The sequence below is a fragment of the Pseudonaja textilis genome, chromosome 14, assembly GCF_049901715.1.
Source record: "Pseudonaja textilis isolate UNSWEBS1 chromosome 14, rPseTex1.2, whole genome shotgun sequence".
Lineage (NCBI taxonomy): Eukaryota > Metazoa > Chordata > Lepidosauria > Squamata > Elapidae > Pseudonaja > Pseudonaja textilis.
The window spans coordinates 10,693,529-10,721,313 of NC_142003.1; the positions used below are offsets into that span (position 1 = coordinate 10,693,529).

General features: G+C 43.3%; 2 protein-coding genes across 15 annotated transcripts in view; one reads left to right on the top strand and one right to left on the bottom strand.

The window, feature by feature from the left end:
- The window catches only part of GLYR1 (glyoxylate reductase 1 homolog), a 33,026-nt gene extending 21,034 nt beyond the window's left edge, over positions 1 to 11,992 (bottom strand). For 3 of the 9 annotated variants that reach the window (XM_087912506.1, XM_087912507.1, XM_087912505.1), the window contains exons 1-4: positions 11,569 to 11,862; positions 6,447 to 6,483; positions 3,922 to 4,001; positions 59 to 197 (exon numbers count right to left, since the gene is read on the bottom strand). In XM_087912506.1, the coding sequence (XP_087768632.1) occupies positions 59 to 197; positions 3,922 to 4,001; positions 6,447 to 6,483; positions 11,569 to 11,633 (321 nt within the window). In that variant the 5' untranslated portion in view covers positions 11,634 to 11,862. Of the gene's footprint in view, positions 1 to 58; positions 198 to 3,921; positions 4,002 to 6,446; positions 6,484 to 11,568 lie in introns of all 9 variants that reach the window. The other 6 variants (XM_026704140.2, XM_026704138.2, XM_087912508.1 and 3 more) reach the window with 5 other exon arrangements.
- UBN1 (ubinuclein 1) overlaps positions 11,935 to 27,785 on the top strand; it is a 34,497-nt gene continuing 18,646 nt past the window's right edge. For 4 of the 6 annotated variants that reach the window (XM_026704125.2, XM_026704127.2, XM_087912498.1 and 1 more), the window contains exons 1-9: positions 11,935 to 12,303; positions 13,059 to 13,235; positions 17,527 to 18,327; positions 19,078 to 19,164; positions 20,918 to 21,013; positions 21,751 to 21,885; positions 23,306 to 23,409; positions 25,012 to 25,453; positions 26,093 to 26,163. In XM_026704125.2, coding sequence (XP_026559910.1) covers positions 18,079 to 18,327; positions 19,078 to 19,164; positions 20,918 to 21,013; positions 21,751 to 21,885; positions 23,306 to 23,409; positions 25,012 to 25,453; positions 26,093 to 26,163 — 1,184 coding nt within the window. In that variant the 5' untranslated portion in view covers positions 11,935 to 12,303; positions 13,059 to 13,235; positions 17,527 to 18,078. Of the gene's footprint in view, positions 12,304 to 13,058; positions 13,236 to 17,526; positions 18,328 to 19,077; positions 19,299 to 20,917; positions 21,014 to 21,750; positions 21,886 to 23,305; positions 23,410 to 25,011; positions 25,454 to 26,092; positions 26,164 to 27,785 lie in introns of those variants that run through there. The other 2 variants (XM_087912499.1, XM_087912500.1) reach the window with 2 other exon arrangements.

Sequence of the window (27,785 nt, forward strand, 5' to 3'; positions counted from 1 at the left end):
CCATCCATGACTCCGAAGAACAGGGTAAGTTGGCACCGCTCCCTGAAGGGCCACCTACCTGGTCCTTGCCTTTTCCTTTCTTGAGGAATTCTTCCACTGCGTCCACAGCTTGTTGGAACCTCTTGCCTTTGTTAATTTTGATCATTTCTTCTTTGTGGGCATGGTAAGGTTTCAGCTGCTCCACTTTAATCCAAGCACTAGTGAAAAGAAACCAGAATCACATTGTTTGTAGTCAACAGAACAAAACGATCACCTTCAGTGACAATGGCGTCTCTTTTAGTCAGTGTGTGGGGGTGGAATCTATGTTTCTGTCCCCTATCAAAACCTTCCCTCCTTTCTCCATAAGGTCACTGCCAACGCTGACCCAGACATATGGCACCCCATTATCATAACATGATTGTATTAAGCTGTATGCAATCCTCAGGAATGGAATTTGCCCGGGGCAAATAAAACCGACATGTATTTATCCTTCATACTTTCTAAATTGTAAATCATTCTTTTTTCCTGCTTCACTTTTAAAACAAGATTTAGGGATAATCACTGTTCATTTTTCAGTTGAGGCTCTGCTTCCCTTCCTGTTCCTGCTTGTTTTGTGGTGACCAATTTAAGCAAATGGGTGGAGCGGTCCCAGATACAAGTTACGACTACAATTGAGCCCAAAATTTCTGTTGCTAAGTGAAACATTTGTTAAGTGAGTTTGCCCCATTTTACCACCTTTGTTGCCACAGTTGTTAAGGGAATCATTGTATTGGTTAAGTTAGTAACATGGTTAAGTGAATTTGGATTCTCCATTGAATTTGCTTGTCAGGTCATAAAAGTGGATCATGTGACCGCAGGACACTGCAACCGTCCTATGAGTCAGTTGCCAAGTATCTGAATGTTGATCATGTGACCATCGGGAGGCTGCAACGGTCATAAATGTGAAAAACCGACCTAAGACAATTTTTTTCAGTGCTGCTGTAATTAAGTCAAGGATTATCTGTATTTCCTTTGTACAGTCAGGGTTATTATTTTGGCAGGTATCTAAGTATCAGAAATTCATTCACAGAGAAGGCATGAACAAAAATTTCTTCTGTGACTTAACATTCACTCCAATAGCCCTGAAGACTTTTCCATCTTACTGTTAGTTTATTTAACAATTCATGTTATACCCTCTGAAGCTTCAACGGTGATTCAGAATATGCGGCAATGGTAGTATTACCTTAATATGGGGTCCCCAACCTCAGGGCCATGGCTTATTCAGAATTAGGCCACACGAGTGGCTGGCTGGAGCGTGTGTAGTTCAACTTGTACAAGTCCAGCTGCGCAAATGTGCCGGCCATCACTCATGCAAGAGCTGCAAGTGTGTGATGGCCCGCCACTCACATGGCCCAGTTCCCCTGCGCCCCCCCGCCCCCCAAAACAGCCAGGCCGCCAAGCCACAAAGGTTGGGAACTGCTGCTATAACAACATAACCCATAATGTTCGTTTGCTTTTATTTGGGGCCACATACAGGGAAAAGAGACCTCCTGGTGGCACTGAAGGACCATGAGCAAGGATAGGATTACCTATATTAACTTGAGCTGACACACTTCTTTTCAAATCCCCGCAGTATTCACAAGCAGAGAGAGAAAATGGGACCACTTTAATAAGTGTTAGGTGGCTCAAAATATGGTTGGGGTGTGTGAAAAAGGATCAAACTCCTCTAATAGATAAGCAGGTATGATTTTTCTTTCCCAGAAGCCCTATAGGAATGGTATCTCATCATCATGCAGAACTGGGTCTAGGGCATTTCAGGAAACTGGAACTGCGGCAAAGATGAAATGTAGCCCAGGGGGAAATTTATAGCATCGATTAACTGAAACTAAACTCAAGCTTTCTTCTGCTAAATTTCCAACCCCCAAAATATCAATAAGCTGTTTGGCCCTTATGATAGAAGCTTGCTTCGGTGCTGCACATGTATCATGCACGTGCGAGAGAAAGAGAGAGAGAAATATTAATCATGTATTAATTATGTATCTAGCAGATACATGAATAAAACCTAGAGCATGTGTGTTGGCTCCATTACCAAAGCTGCGGTGCCAAAATGGGAGACTAGTAGGAATGAAAGAAAGCCAATTCCTCTACAGCCTCCTTCGGTTAACAGATGCTCCCAAGGCCTCCTGCCTTTGCAGTTTCAGAGAAGCAACCAAGACATCATCCAGGTTTGTTAATCTGCTTTTCCACAGCTGGTTTTCCAATACAGGTAGTCCTCGGCTTACAACCACAACTGAGCCCAAAATTTCCATGGCTAAGCGAGACCCTGGTTAAAACTGAGTTTTGCTCCATTTTAAATCTCCCACAGTTGTTATGTGAGTCATTGCAGTTGTTGAGTTCGTAACATGGTTGCTAAATGAATCTGTCTTCCCATGACACACACAGACACACAGAGGGACACTGCAACCGTCATAAATACGGGCCAGTTGTCAAGCATCTGAATTTTGGTCACGTGACTATGGAGATGCTGCAACAGTTGTGTGAAAAATGGCAGTCACTTTTTTAAAATGTTGTTGTAACTCTGGTCACTAAATGAACCTGTTGTAAATAGACAGGATTACCTGTAGTAGTCTTCCTGGCTTCTGAAACTTCAGTAAACATGTATTTGCTGTGGAAGCTAGAAATCCATTTTTGTTTTTGGAATTTTAATTCCCATTACTATATTTTATGCCACTAAAATAGCTGGGCCTACTGAGCTCTCCTGAGAACAGGACTCGATTCATTAATTTTCCAGACCTCCACATTTCCGGTCATCTCCTACAGCAAGTGATAAGATTTTTCCAAGTTGAATTCGGAGCTATGCACAATTTACTTCCAAAGACTGACCCTTCTCAGCTGCAAATCTGTTCACTAATCTGTGCTGGTTACGAAATAGCCTTTCAGATGCAGCCCCCATTTTGAAGCAAGAGAGTGCTGAACTCTCCATTTAAAAGGTGTTATATAGCATGCTGAACAGCCTTTCAAAGGCTTAACAAGCTGTAAACAAATGAAACTACTTTGCAGCAACAGATTATCGAGTAATCTGGCTCACTAGAAATAATATTTAACACTGTGGTATTCTAAGGGCTGAACCTATAGATCATACCATAAATCTACACAGTAATAAAGTCCCCCACTCCTTTCACTTTTATTGAATAAACCCATGTTTGAAGAATTTAAAACCATGTTTTCTCAGACTGTAGTCATTCTAAATTAAACTTTCACAATTGCCCCAAATCCCATCTTACAAAATTCCAAGCTCTCCAAAAGAAAAGTTCCCTCATTACTTATTAGATCTTTTTGGTTGTTCAGGGATGGGATGTCGAAACCATGATGGAACAAACGGCCCTAAGCATGTTGTTCCAAACATGCCAATGAAATCGATTTCTATCAAATTCTTATGAACCTGCTGTTTATTTTCAATGCAACACAGGCCAAAAGACAATCCCATCTTGCTTACAGGGCCTAATGCCCGGCTTTCTCCATCTGACTGCTCTTCCCAACTGTTTTTTTTTTTCAATTATCTAAAACAAGGAGTCATATGAAATGAGAAAGGAGAGGCTGGAAATGACCTCACACTTGTCAAATGTCTTCCTCCCTTCAGAAGAACACTCCCCAATTCTAACTTCATCGAAAGGAAGCTCTCTTTGGGTTGGTTATCTCCTAGCCAACGGATGGGAATCCGTCTGTGGACCAGATTCAGTTATTCATCTTTATCATTGACTCTAAAGCATTTTTTTTCTATTGGCCTGAGAGGTTAAGACAATTTAATAGAAAAATATGAAATTCTAGCACGTGAGCTCTTTCTCCAGAAAGGATCCAAAGAGCTTCTCTACAAAGGATCCAAAGTTTAACCAAAAAAAAAATAAAATTGTTTATTTTATTTTCTTCTAGATAAAAGGGGAAAAAAAGGAAAGAAGTACATACTGGTCTTCAGTTCCAAAAAACTTCACGAAGAAGCACTTCTTCCCACGTGGTTTCTTCAGGTCCTTAGGTGGATTAACAATCTAAAAAAAAAAAAAAAAGAGGGGATGGGGAAGCAGCAATAGTTAAGAGAGAGAACGCTGATTTTTCTCAAGGTTCATCCAGTATTCCCTGCAGAATTGTTGTGCTTTGAAAGACATCATTCTGAAATAAGATTTAACATTTGTGAAAATTAAAGATATATTTCTCACATAGCGCAATGTGAAATGTGCTACGGGTTCAAATTCTTGTCTACCAGCAGGTTCGCCATGCGGCTTTGGGCTAAACACTCCTTTCCAAATCTTACCTACTTCTTTGGGGATAGAAGTGGAGAAGACTCCCATTCAAACCTCTGGGGAAAGACACAGATAAAAGGCAGTAAGTTTAAAGGCTCCTGGCTCCAGTGGTGCTGCCACAAATCCAGAGGGCAACAAAACTTGCTAACTGGAGCTTTCTACCCAACTGAATTCTGGTTTATTTCGTTATTTTGCACTGGCTTTGTTTCAAGGTTCATGTTAAAGGTTTCTGAAAGTAGTGGTTAAGGGGCCAGGCTAGAAACAGAGAGTGCAATTTCATGTGCCATCCTCAGTAGAAAGCCAGGTGGGTGACCTTGGACTAAGCACTCTCAATTCTTTGAAAGTCAGTGGCAAATCACTTCTAAAAAACTTTGCCAAGAAAACTGCCGAGTAGTAATCCAGGCAGTCACCTGGAGTCAAAAGCGGACTTGAAGGCACAAACACACATTTTTACAAACAAAATGCACCTTTTGGGGGTCCAGTTGTAATGTACCTTAAAAACCTCCACTGCCCAAAGCAACAGCAGACAAGACTTTACGACCATTACTTCTGCATGTAAATGGACTTATATATTGTGAAATTATGAACAACAATTGTGTGTTTCTGGTATAGATTAACTATGGCTCGGTTCACAAAAAACACTGGACTTAGTTTAGCTGAACACAATTGTTGCATTCCCCATAAAGAGCGAGGTCTAACAAATGGAAACATACTGATTGTGTCAGAATTCATAAACCAGCTAGGAAAATGACTAGATTTCTCATAATACTATGTAATATTATTGTTTAAAAATCTGGATGCTACATAAACAAAAGCTGTCTTCACCAACCACAATTGGGATTAACAATCATTCACAATCTTAAAGCAATGTATTACATGACAAAGTACAACTTATGTTAGTTCCAGGTAACATGGTTATAAAGTAAATCACCCATCGTCATTAAGCATGAAATCACATGCCTATAACTTGTGATTTCCTGCCAGCTTCCTCATTAACTTCGCTGTGAAGGTTGCCAACGGTGATCACATGATTGTGGGATGCTACAATTGTCATAAATGTATGCCAGCTGCCGAATATTTGAATTGCAACCATATGACCCAACAGGGATGTGACAGCCATAAATTCAAGGTATGGTCATAAACCTATTTCAGTGCTGTCGTATCTTCGAACAGTCACTGAACAACAGTCGATAAGCAAGGACCATCTGTATGATGCTTGATTAGTATTATGTAAGCAACACTGGGAAACGTTAAGATTATTTTAAGGACTGTGTTTTTATTCCAATATAAAAGGTGCATCACACTAGCAGTAAATCTAAGCATTGGTCATATTTATTGCCTATCGCTTTGATTTTTCTGAGAGAAAAACATTACTCAGAACTCATGCTGTAGCAATAAAGAAAACAATGGAAAAACGTACAAAGGGATTAAATGTGCAGAACACACAAGTTCCCACTCAATACTTGTATGGTAGAACCATAACCATGGTGACACTAATCATTTTTATCTTAGGTTTTTAAAATACCACCAGGCTGGAACTGGCCAGAGATGGAAAGAAGGATTTAGAGCAGCACTATAGGAGATTTAAAGCTAAATCATGAGTTAGGGTACAGAGCATGCTTTATGGCAGGAGAGCTAGCAATTACATGATGCAGGAAGCATAACAGGAAATCTGAGCCCCTTGAAATAATGTTCCATATGCTCCCTCTGCTAAATAATTTGGGTGAACAATTGATTGCTAACTTAACAGTCCCTATTCTCTCCAACAGTATTCATCAGAAATACATTTGTCTGTACCTCCCAGCAGTTCTAAATTTATCATAAAGTAAAATTATGGCTTGTCTCATGGACATCACTCAGAACTAAACTTCATGTTTGAAAAACGGAACTACAGCTATAATAAATTAAATATTTATTAAGGTTCCTGTGCATTCAAGGAATTGATTTTTCTGTCTGCTACCTTGATTTTTCTGTCTGCTACCTCTTTATTAAACCAAGCCCTATAAAAAAAGTAGGGGGAAACTCGTTCAGCAGAAACTAAGATAAAAACTAAGTTGCTGCTGCACCTAATCCGTTTTGAAACCTGCCAAAATGCTTACACTGAAACAAAAAGAAAAAAAATTAGACAGTTTGAATATGCAAGAGAACCAGAAGATAAAGAACAGATTAGGATATCTAGGTTGAAGAACTTACCTTTCCTGGCCAAGGAGGATACCGCCCCAGCTTCCCCCTACAGAAAAATCAGAAGTCAGTCAAACACTACTAAAAACAGCAGCAGCAATTCATCAATATCCCACCCCTATATACTATTAGAAAATAAATTGAAGTGTTATCTAGTGAAACCAAGTGTGGTTACAGGACAATACTCTTTTATGAAAATTACAAATGAACATTACTCTGAAATTCTGGCAGATCTAACTAATAATTTCTTGGGTGCAAAATGCTTTCACAAATGGCAAAAAAAAAAATTCATACTGCCCATCCGCTGTTAAAAACAAAGACCAGCTTCTGCAAACAACTATCAACCTTTGTCATGCTTCCAATTTACTCAGTAGGGGCAAACTAGAAACAAATAATCTAGCAGTCTGCAAAATTAAGACTCAACTTGGCAAGTCTCAATGCTCCATTTCTTTCACAAGTCTTTTATTTAAAATTATTATTGCATGGCTTATGGATTCTTAGGACTGAGAGCAACTGCTCTTTAAATGCCGTACTTTTCAGATTAAAACAGTATCTTCTGGTAAAATCAACTGCCTACTGTAGCTTCTACCAGTACTAATTCAGATTTAATAGCTTTGCTTTAAAAAGCAACTCTATGAAAATAGAGCAAGCCTATATTGCCAAAATGTCAGATGATTGGAATTCACATTAAAGAGTAATATCCAAATGCACAAAGTCATGGAAAAGGGGACAAGGTATGTTTTTTTTTTAAAGTATACTGAATTAGATGACTTTGCACTCAAACTGGGCATACCAATTACAAAGGATCAATGATGCTGTAACTTTTGGCACTGTTTCCAAATTGCTTCCAAACACAGGAAAAAGAACCATAGTCTCAACTGTCAGTACCTATCCTTCCATCCGCTCACCATCCAATTATAACCAATGAAGCTTCTTGGATAAGAAGTGAAACGTCTTCTTCTTCAAATAAAAAAAACAGTCCAGTTGCCTTTTGAAGGGCGGTGGAGGGGAAGCATCTTTGAGACAACCATGACCTTGATTGAAATTCTCCATAGACACACAGGAAAAAGAAGGATGTTGTGGGCATGCCACACACCCACTAGGGGCCTTTGCTTGAGCTACTTTGTTAGACTACAAAAAAGCAGAATTTCTTTGTCTAATAGCTTTATAAATTTCAATGGTTTGAAACTATTTTTAATCTTTCTGATGCCCCCAAGGATTCAAAACGACCAGTGAGATCCCTAAGACATTGAAATATTTATCACAGATAAAAAAAGTAGCACTCTTTTCTCAGATTTGCACAGAAGCCTGAAAAATAGGCTACTTTAATATGGAGAGAAAGGGACTGTGCTGGCAGAAGAGGCAAAGTACTTCTAAATCATATTTTTGAAATATGCACCCCGAAGATATATCACACAGCTCAAGCACAGTACAGGTAGTCCTTGGCTTATGACCACAAATGAGCCCAAAATTTATGTTGCTAAGTGAGAAATTTGTTAATTGAGTTTTGCCCCATTTTACGACTTTTCTCACCACTTTTGTTAAGTGAATCACTGTTCTTAAATTAGTAATATAGTTGTTGACTCTGGATTTCCCATTGACTTTGCTTGTCATAAGGTCGTAAAAGGGGATCACGTGACTGCGGGACATAATGGAACCGACATAAATGTGAGTCTGTTGTCAAACATCCAAAGGCAAAGCACATGACCATGGGGATGCTGCAAAAGTCTTAAAGGTGAAAAACAGCCATAAGTCACTTTTTTCAGTGCCATTGAATGGTCACTAAATGAACTGTTGTAAGTTGAGGATGAGCTAGACATCAGTCTCAGCATTCTCTTTACGACAACTGCAAAAAAGGTCATAAAATCATGTCAGCTCACATGCTGACTCGTTTTACGACCATCACAATTTCTGACTGTAATTGCTCAATTTACAGTCATAATTTCAGAACTACCTGCACTAAGAACAGTTTAAAATGCTTGTATTTTTCTCTGATTTTCAGTATCATGCTTTCCCTTTCCCCAGAAGCATACTTACTACGTTACTTAAGAGGACTATAAACTACCACCAGCTACCAAAATGATATCACTACAGTAAGGGTGTCAAACTCACATCAAAGTGGACTTTCCCCCTCTTTGCATGCATCTGGCCCGGGGGCCACGAGTTTGACATCCTTGCCCTATAGAATGCTAGAGAAATTATGGATCCGCAAAGGCTATAGACGACTTAACCAATTTAGCCCTGAATCTTTGCTGAAAAAATTCATTTAATTTGATATTAATGGATGCTAGCAGGGAATGGAGAGTTATTATGTTCATAACAGAGTTCAGAATTATCACGTCAAAAGAAACTGGGTAAAAGATGCCCAAACTGTTGCTTTTTCTTTCCAAACCATTAAGAAGTCAATATTTTCAATATTGAATATTAAATCAATATTAAATCCTATAATGCCAGTCCTAAGATGCAAAGTGAAGGACGCTTAGCTTTACACTCATTTAGTGTATTTATATCTAATCTAATCTTACAATCTAATTGTAATGGCAAACATTTAGTTCTACCAACAGTCACATGTCTGAAGAGGTAGAAAAAATTTAACTTTTTAAGTGTATAGTCTTTGCATCTTTGATGAAAATTCAAATTTACCAAGAGCTTTCATAATCTCTTCAGAAATTTTTTTAGAAAGCTGAATCTCTTTATAAATACAACGGGGGCTGCTATATAAACACTTTCATCTTCTGAAACATCAAATAAGTAACACGTCAGGTTACACTTTCATATCCCTAAATCCACTCCCTTCAATTGGTAATTGGGGTTTCCACTGTATATCATAGGTAACTATTAAGTTGTAAAAGCCCCTCATTATTATGGGCATTATACAATGAACACACTCCAACTGCCCAACAATAATACAGCTCAATTCACTGATGGCGCACATTTAAAGATAGGCTTTACAAGTTCCAAAAATTCTCAACTGGCACATAATAATCGGTCAGCTAGTAGCTGTCAAAGAACTTAGGTAGAAACCTACCTACATAAGTTAGAAACCTATACCTTACATAGCCCTTAACCAACAATAACGTCTTGCAAATCATGGAGGATCAAGGACAAATATAAACCATGCATCCAATTGTTAATTTCAAGGAGAACTTTCACTCTAATCTTGCAATTCCTAACAGGGAAAAAAAACCCTGTACTCACTGTACAGTTGTATTAATAATCTACATCATAAGGTAAAGAAGAACAAGAGTCTGCAAGGTTTACTGGTCTATGGAAACAACCCTATGTCATTTATTTACATGGAAACAAGTCCATTCAACTCATGGGACTTATTTGGAAGTGGACCATTTTATAAATTTTATAGGATATATTTATAAAAGGGACAGCCGCAAAACAAAATCTAGATGAAGGCAATAAGACAGCAAAGAATAGCTCCCAGAGCCTCTGTCCATAAATTTAGTTAAAATAAATTATTGCCGGATTAAGCCACTTAGGTACCTGTTTAGAACATTGTGTAGGAAACTGCAGTACAATTTCAGACCAGCCCTTCCTGACCTTGTTGCATTTCAAATGAGAGACGTCAACTCCCAGAATTCCTCATATCCATGGCACTGGAATTTGGGAACTGAAATCCACACAGCAGATATGTTGGGTGGGAAAAGACTACCAGACATTATCCAATTTTGCTGGGCATTCTTAAAGAAGCCAAGCTGTCCCCATAAAAGTTCCTGCAGGAATCTATCACTTTCTTGTTGTTTTTATGTAAACTGAGAGCTTCTGCACCTGAGACAAATTCCTTGCATGTCCAATCACACCTGGCCAATACAGAATTCTATTCTAGTCTATTCTATTTACCCATCCTATTAAGAAATTGCCCAAAAACTAAAGATGGGACCCTTCCTTTGCATGCAAGGCCTGGCCTATTGCGATGAGCCTCAGCCCCCCTCCTCCTCCTCTTGCTTCTATTGCACTCTCTAATTATAGGAATTGCCAAGTACCCCGACCACATTCTTTCTCTCCATGGAGCAAATCTGTATATTATTATCCTTTGCAAGAGGGATGCTGCTTCAACAGCCAAGAAATAAAAATGCATCTAAGTTGGAACTTGATGACCAATAAATAACTGGCTCTTCCTTTACATTCCCAATGCAGAGAAGGGAAGCGCTGTTGGGATTCAGGGCAACTTACTTTTAGTCAGTTGGTTTAGTTTACTTTATTGTCATTGCACCTTGTACAACGAAATTAAGTACCATCTTCAGTATACATTATAACTATTAAAATAAAACACAAATACACATCCTTTGCGTTCTATACAACCGAATTTAAATTAGTATTGCATTAATATTGCAATAGAATTCAATATTGCCCTGGGATAGAAGCTGTTTTTCGGCCTATTTGTCGTCCTGCACCGTCTGCCAGATAATAGTTTTTTTAAAAAGGGCGCACAGGATGAGATGGATCTCGTCTCACGGGAAGGTTGGATTGCGAGTAAGGAAGACGCAAGCGACCCCCCCCCGCCCCCGCCCCGTCGAAACCGGGAAGGAGCTTTTCTCGCTCCTTCCTCCATTTGGCTGCCCCCGGAGGGCCCCGCAGAGAGACGTAGCCGTTGCTGCTGCTGCTGCTTCCTCCCAGAGGCTCCAACGCTTCGCCTCGGCCCAGGCATCGCTCTTCCCAACCCGGCGGGCTCTCCCACCCGCTTCTCCAAGGCAGCCCCGTCTTCGGGGCCGGCTGTCACCCGGAGCTCGAGGCTCTGTGCGAAGCGGCCGGAGGAGAGCCGGTGGGGAGGGGGGGGGGCGCTGGGCCTCCGCGTCTTCCTCGCTCCAACCCGGGAGGGCTCGGGACAGGGAGGGCTACTAAGGGGCTTCTCCCCTCCCCTTCTCCGAGGAAGCCCCTCCCGCCAAAGCTCACCGTCCGTCTCGCAGCTCCACCCCGGCCGGTCCGAGGCGCCACTCCGGTCTTCCACGGCTTTCGTCGGCGGTTTCTCTCCCCACCCCTTATTTATTTATTAATTTTGAATGGCTCGGCCCGCCCTCCCCCTCCCCTCATCAGGCCCAGCGGCCCCGCCCTGCCTTACCCTTCTTTCCCTTCCCCAAGGCCGCGTCCGGCACTCAGCGGCACCCCTCGAGTCCGCACTCACCACACTAAGTCTCCCAGCCGCAGGTTCACTGGCGGCGCCGCCGCCGCCGCCGCTGCCGCCGCCATCTTCCCGACCCAGCCGGCACCGTCGCTGCGCCTCGGCCGCCACACCCTCCTCCTCCTCCTCCTCCTCGCGTCGACCGGCTCCTCCGCGAGCCCCGGCTCGTTCGGTCGCTCGGTCCCCGCTTTCCTCCGCCTCCTCCTCCGCGGCCGGTTCGCGCACCGTCCGCACCTCCTCCTTCTCCCTTCTTCTCCCTCAGGCAGGGACGGGCTGGGAAGAACAGCGAGTGGTGGTGGGGGCGGGGGGTGAGAAGCAGAGAGGGGAGCCCCGATAGGCTGGGCCCCTGCACGTGATGCGGGGCGCGGCGTCCGCGGGGCGCCCCCACGTGACCCGACGCCGCCGATGCCGTTCGTTGTCGTCCCCCCTCCTTTCCTTCCCTTCCTCCTCCTCCTCCCCGCGCGCCTGGAAGGCGGGGGCGTTGGCGTCACGTGACTCGCTCGCTTTCTCCCCCCTCCCTATTTCCCCCCCTCGCCCCGGCTTCCCTTGCGCGCGCGGGGCTGCCTCGGCTCACCCCTGGCACGTGACGCGGGAGCTCCGAAGAGACAGAGAGAAGGCATCTTGGCTGGGCCGGGCAGAGGGTTAGAAGGGGGGCTGACGGGACGCCGCTGGTGGGAAGAACGACGGCGATCGGCCTCAGGAGGAGGAGGAGGAGGACGACGAGGCCGGCAAGGGCTGGTGAGCGCAGCGGGAGGCTCGCGGGTGGGAGAGGATACAGAGCGCGAGAAGGGACAAACCTCCCGGCGCGCGAAAGCGCCTCCCTCGTAACTAGGGGCAACGGGGCCTTGCTCTCCGCCTCGCCGACTGGGGGTGTTTGGAGTTGCGGGGGGGGCGAGGTTGATAACAATACTAAGCGGCGCCTCTCACACCTGTCGGGATGCCTTCCCTTCATCCCGGCTTCCAGCAGCCCCGGGCGGGTTGTCACTAAATTGCCTCCTCGCTCTCTGGGCCCGCTCGCCGCCTGCGAAGGCCAGGACTCCCGACGGGGTCGGCCCCAAACGAGGTGGGGGACGGTCGTGGGGTGGGAGGAAAGTAGGCAGGCCTGACCCGGCCTAACCTGTCCCCCCCCAAGACGGGCCACTCTGGGGAGCCTCAGTTTGGCTTCATTGAACCAACCGCTGCCCCCGCCAACTCGGCCTACCAGATGGGAAGGACTCCCAATTCCCATTCCCAATCGAGGGGGGGGGGGGGGGCTTCTGCTAATTATTGTTTATCCAGTAATTCCTAAACGGAATAAGCTGGTCTGGGGAGGAGGGGGAGGGAAATTGGGGATGGGGGGTGTTGTTGTTTTGCCAGGTTGGGCTCCTGTTTGGCTGGCACCTGTTGGCCCTGAAGGGAGAGTGGCTGTCAGCCAGTAGGCGGGTATATACATATTCTAAATAAAATGAAATTTGGAGCCACAGCCCTAGCTCAAAGCTCTTGTGTTGCTGCAGGTGAAGGAGGAAGAGGGGGGGCCTTTTGGGCCAGAACTGAGCAGCAGGACGTCCCCCCCCCTCCAAATAATCAGGGTGCAGCTGAGATTCTTTGCAGAGCAGCTGGAGAGGAAGAAGACCTCCTTTCAGAAGACTTTGAACCCTCCTTTGGGATGGATGCCCTTCAAATTCAGGAAGGTAATAGCTCTCTTCCTCCTTGCTCTCTATCCTTTGATTAACAGATTGACAGAGGTGGTGTAAGGACCTCCTGCTTGGGCAGGGGGTTGAACTAGATGACCTACAAGGTCCCTTCCATCGTCCTAGATCAGCGTTCTTTAAAGGTCCCCACTTTTTAAGGCAGAGCCCCCAAAGAGCTTTGAGGGGGGGGCTGGGTTTTCTTTTTTGATGGTTTTCTTGCAGATATTTCATGACCCAAACTAGGCAACATCATCACTGTCTACTGTTGATGTTTACCAGCAAGAAAACGATCAGAGCTCAGGGAGTACCCAGGATTCCTCATTTCAACCCTGAGCTACAAGCTTTATCCTTTATCGAAGCTTTCCTTTGCATCCGTTGTCATTGTCGATATTCGCCGTATGAAAGATTAAAATGGATGCACTCACTGCTGCTATTGCTTCTGACTGTTGTTTGGTAGGATTTTAATATGGCATTGTTTTTCAGCGTAAGGTGGCCAATAATTATGGTTTCACAGACCCCAGAGAGGTCTTGAAAGATACCCAGGGATCTTAAGAAACACCATTCTAGATATATTGTCTTTATGTTGTACTAGATGACCTGTGACTTGTTGGGTCATTGTTTCAGAGGTATTTCCTAATCAAATTCCTCAACGCTTTCAACAGTGGCAGAATTTTTAACATACTGGCTTCTCTTGAAAAATTCTTAAAAATTCAGGAAGATATTCAAATATCTTCTGCCTTGAAAATAGCTCATGTCGAACTGTAGAGCATGATAGCAGTTGATCGTAGAAAATGTTTTATGACTTTTTGTATTATGTCATAAGAATGCTTTATGGTCATGTTTGTGTCATGAAGTGTCTTACAAAATTACAACATTTACAAAATGTTTTCACAAAATTTCAGAAAACCTAGGTCCCAGATTTTGGATACATTCTGTAAGTTAGTCCATTTGAGGTGTCCTGGTTTAAAATGTTTTGCTCTATGATATACCATTTCTCCCAATTAAAGGCTACAGACACAATAGTGGTATGTGGTTAAATTGAGGATTTTGAAAAATATTCAGGGACAGAAGCAAGTGCTGTGGTTGTTGATGTAACATTTCTAATTTGGGGATGGGGGTGTTTCATAATATGCTACCTGTTTTTGCAAAAAGCAAAGCATTGTACTATAAAAAAGATTAGCAATTTGTATTCCAGTATCAGTGCTATGTTAAACATTTTGAAAGCTGGAATACAGCTTGTGGTTTGCCAGTTTGAGTTTATTAATGAGAAGGAATTTGAAATAAGAAGAAGGAGTTCAGTATTCTGATAGTACCGACAATGCAACTTTGAAATAACAGGAGGGTGTGGAGAAAAATAAACTTTGTGTTACCACAGATAAGGTAATCTGTTATCTTTCTGTAAACTGAACTAATGCTGAAGAAATTAGGGAAAGCTGGTTTGGTTTTGTTCATTTGGAAATGCTAGTGCTGGTAAATTTTGTAGTTTATACTGCTCTCTAGCAATTGCACAGATTGGTTTTGATTTCTGTTTTCTGGTGTAATTCTGTAGAACAATAAATTATATGCAACTCCATAAAATGGAATGGGGGCTAATATAAGTGGGCATGAGATAGATTGGGCAATTCTAAAATTAAGTCTTTTTCCTTTAACACCAATATGGAAGCTTTCTGGTATCAGAGTAACCATGTTTTCTGTCCAATTAACCAGATGGTTTTGTTGTGGGAATAAATTGGAGGAGGAAGAACTATCAGTATGAACAGAGTGGAAAAACAGGTTGTTAAATATATAATAAAAGGATATTTTTCCCCATCTTAAAAAGATCGGGAAATGAAAAAAGGAAGTGAAGAAACAAGTGGAAAAGGAAATTAAAGGAGAAGTAAAAAAATGGAAAGAATGTTCATTATAAAAGACTAACTTTTATCGAATGCTATACCTCTGACCTTCGTAATTTATGAATGGACAAGCAGTATCTGCATTTTCCTGTAAAGATACAATGTTGCACTATCAAACAAAAGCATTTTGCTATTCCAAGTATTAAATGAAGATAAGGAATCTCAAATGAAACAATGGAAAATGCAATAATGGGAGAGTGACTTAGACTATAAACCATTTTTCTAGAAAGCAAAAACTGCATTCTTGCAATTTATAAAATGGTCTTCATCAAGATGCTGCCCTTTAGATGCATTGGGATTTAAGACTCCTTGGCCAGCATTGAATCCAGAACGCTGATGGGTGTCAAATGGGGGAAGACTACGGTCAGGTAATTTACCAATGGTTTCAACACAGGGCTAAGATAAAGGGCGTCCAGGAAAGAGCCATGATAATGGACAATAGAAAGAAAAGAATTTGAGATGACAGTAAAGTACTTTAAGTACACAAGTCAAAGATATAATATCAAGAGTTGAATGTAGGGAAATCTTTCTAGTATAGAATAAAATATTGCTAGCAATTATGACCAAAGTTCAATAATCTTTTCAAGAGCCATCTCACATATCATGCTGTCTCACAGCTGCTGTCTTCATTTCTAAAAGGAGCACAGTGTTCCTTAAATCCACTCTACCGTCAAGAGTCAAAGAGCAAACCTGAAATCATTCAGCAAACATAGCTGAGCTGTATAATGTTTTGTTACGTTACACTAGCTTTTTAACAAGGCTTAAGCTTTGTCCTTAGAGAGTTCTTGTTTTGAAGCAAGTGCCTCCAAGGATGTGATCGAGGATCAGTGTATTTTCCTTGACTTGTTTGTGTCTATGCATCTCTTTTGGTGGGTTTTAAAAAAGAAAAAATATTTTATTTGTACACAGTTTCACAGCTGAGTCAGAACCATCTGACTTGGCAAAGGTTTGGAAGTATTTTGACTCGGACAGTTTTCTCTTTTGCAGAAAGTCCTAGAGGTTTTTTTTTCTTTAAATGCCAGTGATCAATTTAGCATTTTGTATTGGTATGATGTTGATTCCTGTGGCTAAAGTCACCTTTCTCACCTCTCTTTTGGCCTCTCAAAATTACCAACATTGACTGGCAAATTTTCTGGTTTTCAGGGTATGATGTTGGATTTCTTCTGGAAAAAAATAGAAGGCCTCTCAGAGGAACAATAGATCCACTTGTATCTTTGCAACCCTGCCCTCCTCTCCCCTCAATACGTACGTGTTTCTGGTGGTAGCTGACATCCCATCCCGGCAGGTGCACCGGGCTCTGCGCCTCACATAGCATGTTGTTATCTGCTAAGAGTCTACACTTGAGCCTATTGATTTTACACTTAGTCACTCCCAAATAGAGTAAGGGAGGTAGGATCCTTCAGCCATATCCCCTTTTAATTTTCATTCCTTGCTCAGTGGTCCCCTTCTTTCATCTTTTAATTCAGTTTTGTTCAAAATCCATTTGACTGATTTGGCACCTAATTTTTATCTGTTCAAGCTGTGGTCATAAGTGGCCTTTAATTGTCTTCATCCCTAGAAGTTCTATGGGGGACTTTGGGTCAGCTATGCTTTATGAGTCCAGCCTTCTTTAACAACAGCGACCAAATTGCTGCGGTGGGTACAACTGGCTCTTAAATCTCCTAGAATTCTGCAAGCTAGTTGAGAGCAAAGCTGGGCTGAGCTGCCTATCGTGCCAGTCACGCCAATTGATCAGTGATATGATGGCAGCAATGGAGCCAGTTCCTAAACCTACGAGCCATGCCACGTGGCGCTAGTGGTTAGAATGCAGTATGGCAAGCTAACTCACTGCTCATTGCCAGGAGTTCGATCCTGCCTGACTCAAGATTGACTCAGCCTTCCATCCTTCCAAGGTTGGTAAAATGAGGACGCAGATTGTTTGTAAACCGCTTAGAGAGGGCTGTAAAGCACTGTGAAGCAGTATATGCTGTTTGCTATTTACCGGCACACCTCTGGTAAATAGAGAGACATTCCAGATTAGAAGAACTAAAGATAAGTAAACTGGTTGGCTATTTCTCCCCACTATGTATAGTTTGTGTGTGTGTGCATGTTCTAATGAATGAAGTCGTTTGTTGTTGCTTTGACCCACCTATCCACTCTTATCACCTCTATTGTCCAAAAAGAGGTTTGACCTGTACAGTGATTAGTTTTCCAAAGCGCTGGATTAGTATTGTGTGGTGAATTATTTCACTGAGCTTCCTCCGTCCTCTCTTACCATACAGTTTCCGTATAGCCTCATTCAAGCTGAAACACGTTGGTACGCAAACGCAGAGGGATCCATCCATTGCCTGTGCATCCCTTGGGCAACCACCAGGCTGGGTTGTGTGCTGTAACTTTTCTTGTTTTCCTCCCCTCTCTAGAGCAACTCAAAAGAAACCTGCATACAAGGAAGTTATCAGGAACACAGCCTACCTGCCACTGGACTGGATGAATCACCATCAGAAGAACGACGGGGCTGGATTTTAGTTTGCCTGAAAACTGGAGCTCATGTGTTCAGTGTCCTTTGATTATGTCAGCCCCTTGTGTGGGAAACTCTCTAATGCACAGTACTGTAACCCAGGCTGACTTTTATAGCCACATAGGAAATTGTATAAAAGTTGCTCCATTCAGAAAATTATTTCTGTCCATTTGCCTTCGCTCACTTTTTGAAACAGAGCTGGACTACGTAGTGACCATCATTTCAAGGGCTGGAAGTTAACCCCCCAAAGGTGTTGCTATGGGATGATTCTTCATTTAGGAAAAAACAGAGACTCTTGGGTTACTTTTGAAGTTGTAATCTAAGATCTGCATTGACTTTGGTCTTCAGTGTTTGGTTCTGAGCGCGTGCTAACTGTGAACGCTCCCCTACCTACACCTGTGGCCTAAAGCGATGGAAACCATGCCTTGAGAGTAGCTGCAACGAACGCATAGCCATGACGGAACCCCACCGGGTCCAACTCACCTCCTTATCAGGACCACTGAGTACCACTTTGCTGAAAAAACCTCGGTGGGAGGATGTCGCCAACCCAGAGCATCCTCCAGAGTCTGAGCCGGCAGCCACAGCCGTACGCATTGCCCTCTCCCTTTTTGAGCCAGATCACAAGCGCTGCCCAGAATTCTTTTACCCAGAACTGCTGAAGATGACCCGAGGCAAAGTGAAAAGCAGTTCTGCGGGAGAAAAGGTAAGCAGGCCTTTCTCTCTCTCTCTCTCTCTCTCTCTCTCTCTCTCTCTCTCTTTTTTTTAAATTTGTAATGTGCATCTTAGCAGACCATAACAATAACTACAGTCATAAATGTCATAAACTTCAGCTCTTGTCAAGTCATGTCAAGCCTTATCAATTACGTTGTACGTTGCCAAACTTTCAGAAACTCTGGGTGGCTGACAGCAATTAAATGTCACTAAAGGATGGCCAGCCCAACGAATCAGTGGTCTCCAGAGGCCTGCCTGAAAATCCATGAGAAAATTCAATAAACTAGCCCAATATATTCATTTGGGACTGTGGTAAGAATGATAGGGGGAGAATAGGTTGCTGCAAAGACAGAACCTTGATTTTCTTTTCTTTTTTTTTAAGAAAGATTAAAAATTGATACAAACTACTATGAATTAAGCAAAATATCAAAGCTAAAAGGGTGGAAGAGTTAGAAACAAAAATCAAGAAGTCGCTTCTAAACTCTTTTTTACAGCAGTTAAAAGTACACTTACAGCGTATTCCTCATCTTGTAAATTTTCATTTAGTGACCAAACTTATAACGGCACTGGAAAAAAAATAACATTTTTTACAGTTATGACTGTTGCAGCATCCGCATGGTCAAATGATCAAAATTCAGATCCTTGGCAGCTGACCCATTTATGACGGTTGCGGTGGGACTTCTCTCTGAAACTGTGTGACATGCTCTCTTTCCTCCTTTTTCACATTCCCCTTTTCCTACAGAAAAAAGACTTTGCTGATCCCTTCAATGACGAAGAAAAGGAGAAGCACAAAGCAGAAGCCCTTACCAGGAAGTTTGAAGAGAAATATGTACGCTTCTCTGTCCCATCTACGTTCCAGTTAAATCTTGGTTCTAGTATTCTCCATAAAAGTTCTGTCAAAAACATACAGCTACGTTTCATTCCAGGCTTCCTGTATTGGGAGTGTAAACTGAGTGGACCATGGTAGGTCCACTCTGTTTAACAATTTATTTGGGGGTGGGTGGGACAGATTTCCAGTCTGGAATATTTTCCTATCCGTGTTTATTTAAAATCCAGAGAGAAAATGGCCAGCTTGCGCCATTGGTCTATCTGAAGTTTCATTTTCTAAAATATTAGGCCTTTTGCAAGCTTTCTTTAATTTTTCTAAAACTTGGTGCGATTGTTAGGCTTCCCATCAGGTTCATCTTAACACTCACATTCAGCAACTAGCTGGAGCTTCAGAATCACAATGTTGTTGTTTTTTTACATACGTTTCTCCTGCTGTCTCAAACACGCACAGATGAAGAAGAGGATTACTGTAGAACAGAGAATCAAGATACTAGTCCTGTGATGGCGAACCTATGGCACATGTGCCGGAAGTGACATGCAGAGCCATCTCTCCAGGCGCACCAGCCGTCTACCTGTTGCTTTTCCAGATTCCGGCACATGCATGTCGCCCAGCTGGTCCTCACGCTCCTAGGAACACCGGAAGCCAAAAGAACAGCTCCTGGTTTCTGGCACGCGTATACGTGCTGGCCAGCTGGTCTTTGTGCACACATGCACACCAGAAACCGGAAGACCAAGTGGCGGGGAGCTGCTCTTCTGGTTTCCTGCGCTTCCCCCGCGCGTTCGTTCCCGTTTTGGCACTCAGTGCCCAAAAGGTTTGCCAACACTGTACTAGTCCTTTGGTTTAAATCCAGGTGTTTTAAAAATTCTCAAATTTACTGACTTTTGCCTGGTCTTTTCCTGACGTTGAGTATCAAAAGTGTCACTCTCTGTTTATGAGCTGGTTGTGTTTGACCTGAGAACTCTGGGTTCCTATCTTTCTAAATTCAGCCCTTGCTGTGTTATGTGGTCCATGGTGATGCCAGAACATGCCAGGAAAGATGCTGTTTTTTATGTAAGGCTTGAGATTTTCAGAAGTTAAAGAGGTGTACAGGTAGTCCTCGACTTACCACAGTTCATTTAGTGACTGTTCAAAGGTAGAACAGCAATGAAAAATGAGGCTTATGACCGTTTTTCACTCTGAACAACCGGGGCAGCATCCCCATGGTCATATATCATAAAAATTCAGACACTTGACAAATAACTCATGACAGTTATGGTGTCCTGGGGTCACGCGATTCCCTTTTGTGACCTTCTGACAAGCACAAGTCCGTGGAGAATCTGGATGCATTTAACAACCGTGTCACAAACTTAGCAAACGCAATGGTTCCCTTCCCAACTGTGGCGAGAAAAGTCGTAAAATGGGCCAAACTTACTTAACAAATGTTTCACTTAGCAACGTGAATTTTGGGCTCAATTGTGGTCATAACTCGAGGACTGCCTGTAAAAGCTATCCTTTAGCCGCCTCATATTTTAGAAAATAAGCACAACTCTCATCTTCCACCTCCATGGATTTTTCTGTGGTGGACTATGGCCAGCTGATGTTTTATTTTTGTTTCCATTCAAGAGTTGTAACGATTGTGCTGTTGTAACGATTGTGCAGTTGCGCGCACCAGGTCTAAGCATTAGCAGGAGACTCTGGGGTTGGGTGCCTGGGCAGGAATTGTAGCCCTTCTTGCAAATAAATCCGGATCAACATCAATCTTCCCTCTTTTCAGGGTGGAAAGAAGCGCAGGAAAGACCGTTTTCAGGATTTGATTGACATGGGACAAGGTTATGATGAATCAGATTCTTTCATTGATAATTCTGAAGCTGTAAGTAGCGAACTCAAAGTCTTTTCTTTCCCTAACTGTAAAAGTTACAGGAGAACTAACAGAATCATTGTAACTTTGGAACGCTGGGTATTCTAGCAACTGCTGGCATTTTAAAAGTTGCAATTTTCTGGGAACGGAACAGTTCAAGGATGCTTCGCTACTTTGCATCTGGGTGCAAAGGCATCTGGGTTCCTCTCATCCCATAACATTACTTTTATTTCCCTGGCCCAAGTTTATGGCTGTTTGCATTATCCCACACTTATGTGACTGAGATTTATTATTATTATTTTGCCAGAAACCAGTGAGTACAATAAGTTCCCTTACCAACTGTAACGTTCATTTAATGACCAGTGTGCGTCCTTAATAATCTCCACAAAAGTAATTTTCACCTTTATGCTTCATTGATCAATTTAGCATAGAGGCGAATATCTCTCCAATGGTAGTTTTTACACTCCGACAATGTTAGCAGAGGCTAACAAGAGCTAAGTGGGCAATATATTTTAAGTTCCGGAGATCGTGATGTCTGTCTCTTCTTTGATAGCTACACCTGGAACTCATATTTTTAGGATAGTTTGCAATGATGGTTAGATGCATATATGACGCTTTTCGATGCCTGCTATGTCCACTCTGCTCACAGGAAATTGTCCTGTAGAGCCCTCTTGGGATTGTAAAGAGCAATTCTGTAAGGAGAGTACACCAAGGCTGTTGACGGATCTGTTTCTCTGTACTCTTTCCAGTATGATGAGCTTGTTCCAGCATCTCTAACAACCAAGTATGGAGGCTTCTACATCAACTCTGGAACTCTGCAGTTCCGACAGGCTTCTGAGTCTGAGGATGACTTTATCAAGGAGAAAAAGAAGAAGTCTCCTAAGGTCAGTGGTCCACATGCTCTGAAAACTTCTGTTGTAGGAGTGGCCTTCAATGCATTGCAATTGTGTTTCTGACTCGGGACAAAGCAGTGGTCGCTTTTCTCATCTTAATTGGAAAAAAAGTCCATTTTTCCTAAATTAGCTTACATTGCAGTAAGTTAGCTTACGTTGTGGGCCTGGCTGTTCCATAAATAGGCTCTCTGCTGTTGCGTCTTAAGATTCCGTAAAGCCATTTTCTTGCAACTTTTGAGGCTCGAACTTTTAGATTGGTCAAAACAAATTGAGAAATGGTGCTTCGGAAGTGCAGATTTTCCCATTCTATTCAAATAGCTGCTGTGAATCAGACCCAGTCCACTGTGGTTTGTATCAGACAAGAAATGGGAAGGCCGGAATGAGGTAGATCAAGATGCTGGATTAAGAGCTCTTGTCAGCCTAGCAGTTCGAAAGCGTGCAGATGCAAGTAGATCAATAGGTAGCACTTTTGGGGAAGAAAACGCAAGGATGGTGAGTGAAATTCCCAAGAATGCACCGAGAGGATTACACCCGTCATCCAGGTTGCGAGAGGCCTGCTCAAGGGCGACCTGTAAAACTGGGAGGCACCGTGCCGCCATCAGTGAAAATAAGTGAAAGTAAACAGAGGCAGAGTACAGCAACGAGGTCCAAAAGTCCATTCATACTTTGTGAACAAACAGGAAGTTGTAACAACTTCTGCATGCCGTTGCTTGTAACCTTAACAGCACAGAGGGCTCTCGTGACTGGGAGATTATAGCAGTTGAGATCACATCGGTACTTAGCTGGCTGGCTGTTTGTTTGTTTTTCCTCAAAGGACGAGGTGTTCCTATTTCTGGCCCAAAATGTCTACGGAGATTCTCAGTCCTCCAGGTCATTGTTGTCCCAAAGGTGCTTTTTTTCATCGGGCAACTAGACTTGCTTATTTTTTTTCTTCTCATCCAAGAAGCTTCTTCAGCTCTAACCAGATGGTGAGGAATGGAAGGATTCCAGGGTCACTTGAGTAGTGGAAATGGGTGCGGAGCCTTCTTGGAACTGCTGAAAGGACAATAGTGGAACTGTGCAAGGAATATAAATCCTTCCATTCCCCCACCATCCATCAGATCTGAAGAAGCTTCTTGGATGAGAAGTGAAACATCTTCAAAGAAAAACAAAGGAAGTCCAGTTGCCTCTTGACGAAAAAGCACCTTTGGGACTATTTCTGGCTATAAATCCATTTGGCATGTAATTTATTTGGATTTGGATGCTGGGGGAGAGAGGATTCTTTATTTTCTTGTCCTCTTTGCTTCCTGTCGTGACTTTAGGGCAGGGATGTCAATCTTGGCAACGTTCCCTTCTGTAGACTTCAACTCCCAGAATTCCCCAGCCAGCCTTGTGTGCTGTGTTTTATGATAACTTTGGTTTTAATTCGCAGAAGCGGAAATTGAAAGAGGGAGGTGAGAAGGTGAAAAAGAAAAAGAAAGATGACAATTACGAGAAAGAGAAGAAATCTAAAAAATCTAAATTTCCTAAAACTGGGTAAGTCTCTCCCTCTCAGAGATATGGATGTGGTTTTTGAAGTTAAAGGGATTGTCTTGACCATCTCCCTGCGGAGGACTCAACTTCGTTGGAAAGGACGTGCAAGTTTAGGGAGAGATCGATTTTTCAAGCTGCGTTGTGGGATCTAAATTCCAGTCCTCCTCCCGATCATCTGTTTCTGACAACAGACTCAATCCACTGTACAATCTGTTGATGAAGACTCAATCGTCCAGGCCAAAGGTGTCCAAAGGTTGAATCGTGGCAACTGGGATCAACCTCTGATAATCTGTGAGACTTTCGTCGCTCATTCAAACAACTTGAATGAGCAGCAGAATTAGTTAGGCAGAGAGTTGGCAACTCTCGCCGCACCAACTTTATTGCAATGCATTTTGGGGGGAAACCTCTGAAGTTGGTATGGCAAGAGCTGATCCATTCCAGCGACTCACTTGACTCCTTGCCTAGCTAATTTTGCCCTGGCGGATGAGGTTGCCTTGGATGAGCAACAGAACACCCGCGATAAACAAAGATGGGTGCAGTTGCCTTGATTCCACCTTTGCAATAATCGGTTCTTTTCCTCCCACGAAATGTGGGAGAGAGAGCAAAAAAAAGACAGTGCGTTATTTTACATTATTTCTGTCTTGTGACTGAGGGGGTTTCAAAATACATAGGCGTGTCATGCCTAGATAGCAGAGCTCTTTAATCCCCAACCTTACGGTTTCTGGCTACCTTGTTGGGCGTGGATGGGTCTTTCAGTCTAGCACAACTAGCAAACATGAGGCTGCGCTAATAATCAAATGGTCGCCACCTTTGTCTATGTTCCGTGCGTAGTCCTTGACTTAACGACTACAGTTAAACCCAAACTTTCTGTTGCTCTACTTTACAACATTTTTGCCACTGTCGTTAAGCTAATCTCTACAGTTGTTCAGTGAATCACGCAGTTGGGAACTTAATTTGGCTTTCCCCATTGGCCGTGCTAGTCAGAAGCCCCCTAGGAAGGTTGCAGAAGACAATCCCAGGACGCTGGGATGCTGCAGCCATCATAAATGCCGTCCAGGCCACTTGCCAAGCACCCAAAGTTTGATCACGCGACTCTGGGGATGCTGCAACAGTCATAAGTGTGAAAAATGGTCGTAATTTTTCAGGGCTGATGTAACTCTGGTTATTAAGCAAATGGTTGTAAATCGAGGACCCTGGGGAAGAGAAGGACCAGGGAGACAGGAAAGCAGTCTTCCAATAGTTGAGCGGCTGCCACAGAGAAGCAAAGGTCAAGCTATTTTCCAAAGCACCCAAAGGCCAGACAAGGGAATAATGGATGGAAACTGAGAGATTCAACCTGGAAATGAGGAGGAATTTTCCGACAGAGCAATCAACCAATAGAAACAGAAGTTGCCTTCGGAAGCGGTGGGAGCTTCATCCTGGAAGCTTTCAAGAAGAGATTGGGCTGCCATCTGTCAGGAATGGCGTAGGGTCTCCCGCTTGGGCAGGGGGTTGGCCTAGATGACCTACAAGGTCCCTTCCAACTCTGTTAATCTGTAAATGAGAATTAATCTGTATACGCTTTTCTCTCTGCTGTGTATATTAATTAACTCACGTCTTTTACAGTTTCACAGCTCTGAATGCCAGCAAAGAGAAGAAGAAGAAGAAATACTCAGGGGCCTTGAGCGTCAAGGAGATGCTGAAGAAATTTCAGAAGGAAAAGGACGCCAAGAAGCAGAGGGACGATGAACCCAAGCTTAGCATTCCCTCGTTGGCCGAAACCCCAGCTCAGCGGGAAGCGGAGTCCGTGCCTGACCCTCTCCTCTCCCTCTTCGGCCACACGAGTGACAACGACCTGCTTCAGGCGGCCACAGCCATGGACTCCCTGACTGACCTGGACCTGGAGCAGCTTCTGAGCGAGTCTCCGGAGGAAAGCCCTTTCCTGGAGATGGAGAATGGGAGCGATCCTCTGGGAGCAGGCCTGGAACCCGACCTCAAGCAGGTCCCTCCCTCCCTTCCCGAGGGACTTCCAGAACCACTGATGAAGCGTGTGGAGGAGCTCACTCAGGTAGGGGTCACTCAGGTAGGGGTACATCCCGTTTGCCCATATATCAAGCAATGCAGGACGTCCTTGCCTTTAAAACCGGCCACTTAACTGCCCTTTGAAGTTAGGATGGACTTCAGAAAGTTACTCGACAGATCGAAGCAGCTTGCCCAGAGATGTGGAAGTTTATAAATCTCGGACCTATCTTGCAAGAGAGGCCGCTCTTAACCGTTGCTGTATATTTGTCAACTGGCGAAGGGCGGGGGGAATAATACGGGTTTTTGTTTTTTCTTCCTTTAAATACGCATCTTTTAAAAATGTTTTGCATACTTTTGTGTTGTCTTTTTATTTTTACTTTCCTTTTGTCTTTTCTTTTTCAATTTTAAATTTTTTTTGAATTAAAAAAAAGTTTGCTGTTAAAAAAAAACAGTTATTTATGACCCGTCTTGAAGTTACAATTGCTGTACCGCACCCCTGGATTTATGAGAGTTTTTGGTTTGATTCAGCGCAGTTCTGTTTTGTTGGGGCTGTGGTCTTATCTACCTTTGAATCCACGTTTTGTAACTTTCCTCCTTTTTTAAAAAAAATAATCCCCTGCCCCCTCCTTCCCGGCCCGGTGTCGCTTTGGCCTCCTAACCGTTCCTTGTCTTGTTTCTGAATTAGGCTGCCAGAGCTGCGGAGAGAGAAGGCAAACACAAGTTCTTCAACCAAGACATGAATAGCATCTTACTGGAGTAAGCCCCCTTCCTGGTTGTAGAACTCAGGCCCTACAAGCCTCCAGAAAAGCCAGAGGGGAGAAGCTCCCTAAAGAGAGCATCTTCGAGGCGCTTTCCTTAGGGAGAACATCAGCGTCAACCCTGGGGACAAAAACCTACGAAGAAGAGTTGCAGGATTTGGGTTTGGCTAGTCTAGGGAAAAGAAGGACTGGGGAGGACACCCTAGCAGTAGCCCCGTATTTGAGAGGTTGCCACAAAGAGGGGGGACACCTTATTTTCCAGAGGGGACGGAAGCGACGGGGAAAAACTAATCGAGGAGAGAAGCAACCTGGAATTAAGGGGAGAATTTTTTTTGACAGTGAGAACAATTAACCAGTGAAGCAATTTGCCTCCAGAAGTTGTAGATGCTCCATCGCTGGGGGGTTTTAAGAAGAGAATCATTTATCTGAAATGGTATAGGGTCCCCTGGTCGAGCAGGAGGATGGACTAGAAGACCTCCAAGGTCCCTTCCAGCTCTATTCTGATCAATTGAGTGAGAAGTTCTCCGCAACATGCAGATTGGTACCGATATGCTCCCAACAAGCTACAAGTGTGGAGAATGAACACCATCCTGTCCCAGCTGATTTTTGTGACATCCGTTTTTAGTGACCGGTCACTTAAAATGACCTCAGTTGGGGCCCTGGGCTACTGGCCTGCATTTGCAGCTGTTTGGTTTGCTTTTGGTTTATCTGATTCTACCCGGCCTTTTTTATTTTTATAAATAGCTCAAGGCAGCAAAACACTTCATATTCTTTCCTCCTCCTGTTTTCCCCACAACAACCCTGTGAGGTGGGTTGTGCTGAGAGAGGGCGATTGGCCCAGGATTACCCAGCTGGCTATCATGCCTTGAGACAGGTTTTGAACTCACCGTTTCCTCTTTTCTAGCCTGGTGCCTTAATTGCTACCAAGCACACACACACCTTATGACTGCAGTTTGCAATGTTTTTGCAAGAAACCAGTGCTTATTTCCCGTTGATGGCAAAACCGGGCCCATAACAAACAATGGGTTTAGTTTATGACCATCCTGTTCACTTAATGACCAGATTACAATGGGCCCAGTCACACAATAAATAGCCCACTTCACAACTGTCATGACTTAACAACTGCAATGGCTATGCTCCATTATGGGTGATAAAATCGATAACCGCCTGTAGTGTCTGAAATGAGTCCAGAAAGGAGACTTCATACTAAGTATGTATGTAGAGGTCCCCCAAATAAAACAGGGCAGGAATACTGTGAACTAGCCAGCAACTGGCTATTCTGACTGCCTTTTCTCATGTTGGGTGCAAAAGCGTGCCAGTTTGTCAGCCACCAGGCAGGAGTCAGCTGATGTTTTGGATCAGCAGTTTATTAGAGAATGATTCCAGCGTCGCCATCAAATATGTGGCAGGGTCCATCACCTGAAAGATTAAAACAAAAACAAAAAAAATAAGCTCTTTGAGCCACCCCTGGCAAGGTGATCTTAGAAGCAGAACAATTTGGGGAAATTTAACAGCCCCATTGCATAATGGCGGGGGGGATACAAGGAAAGGGACATTTCCAGTGGCATTGGTTATTTTACTTGCGGGGGAGAAATTATATTTTACTTTGAGGCCAGTGGT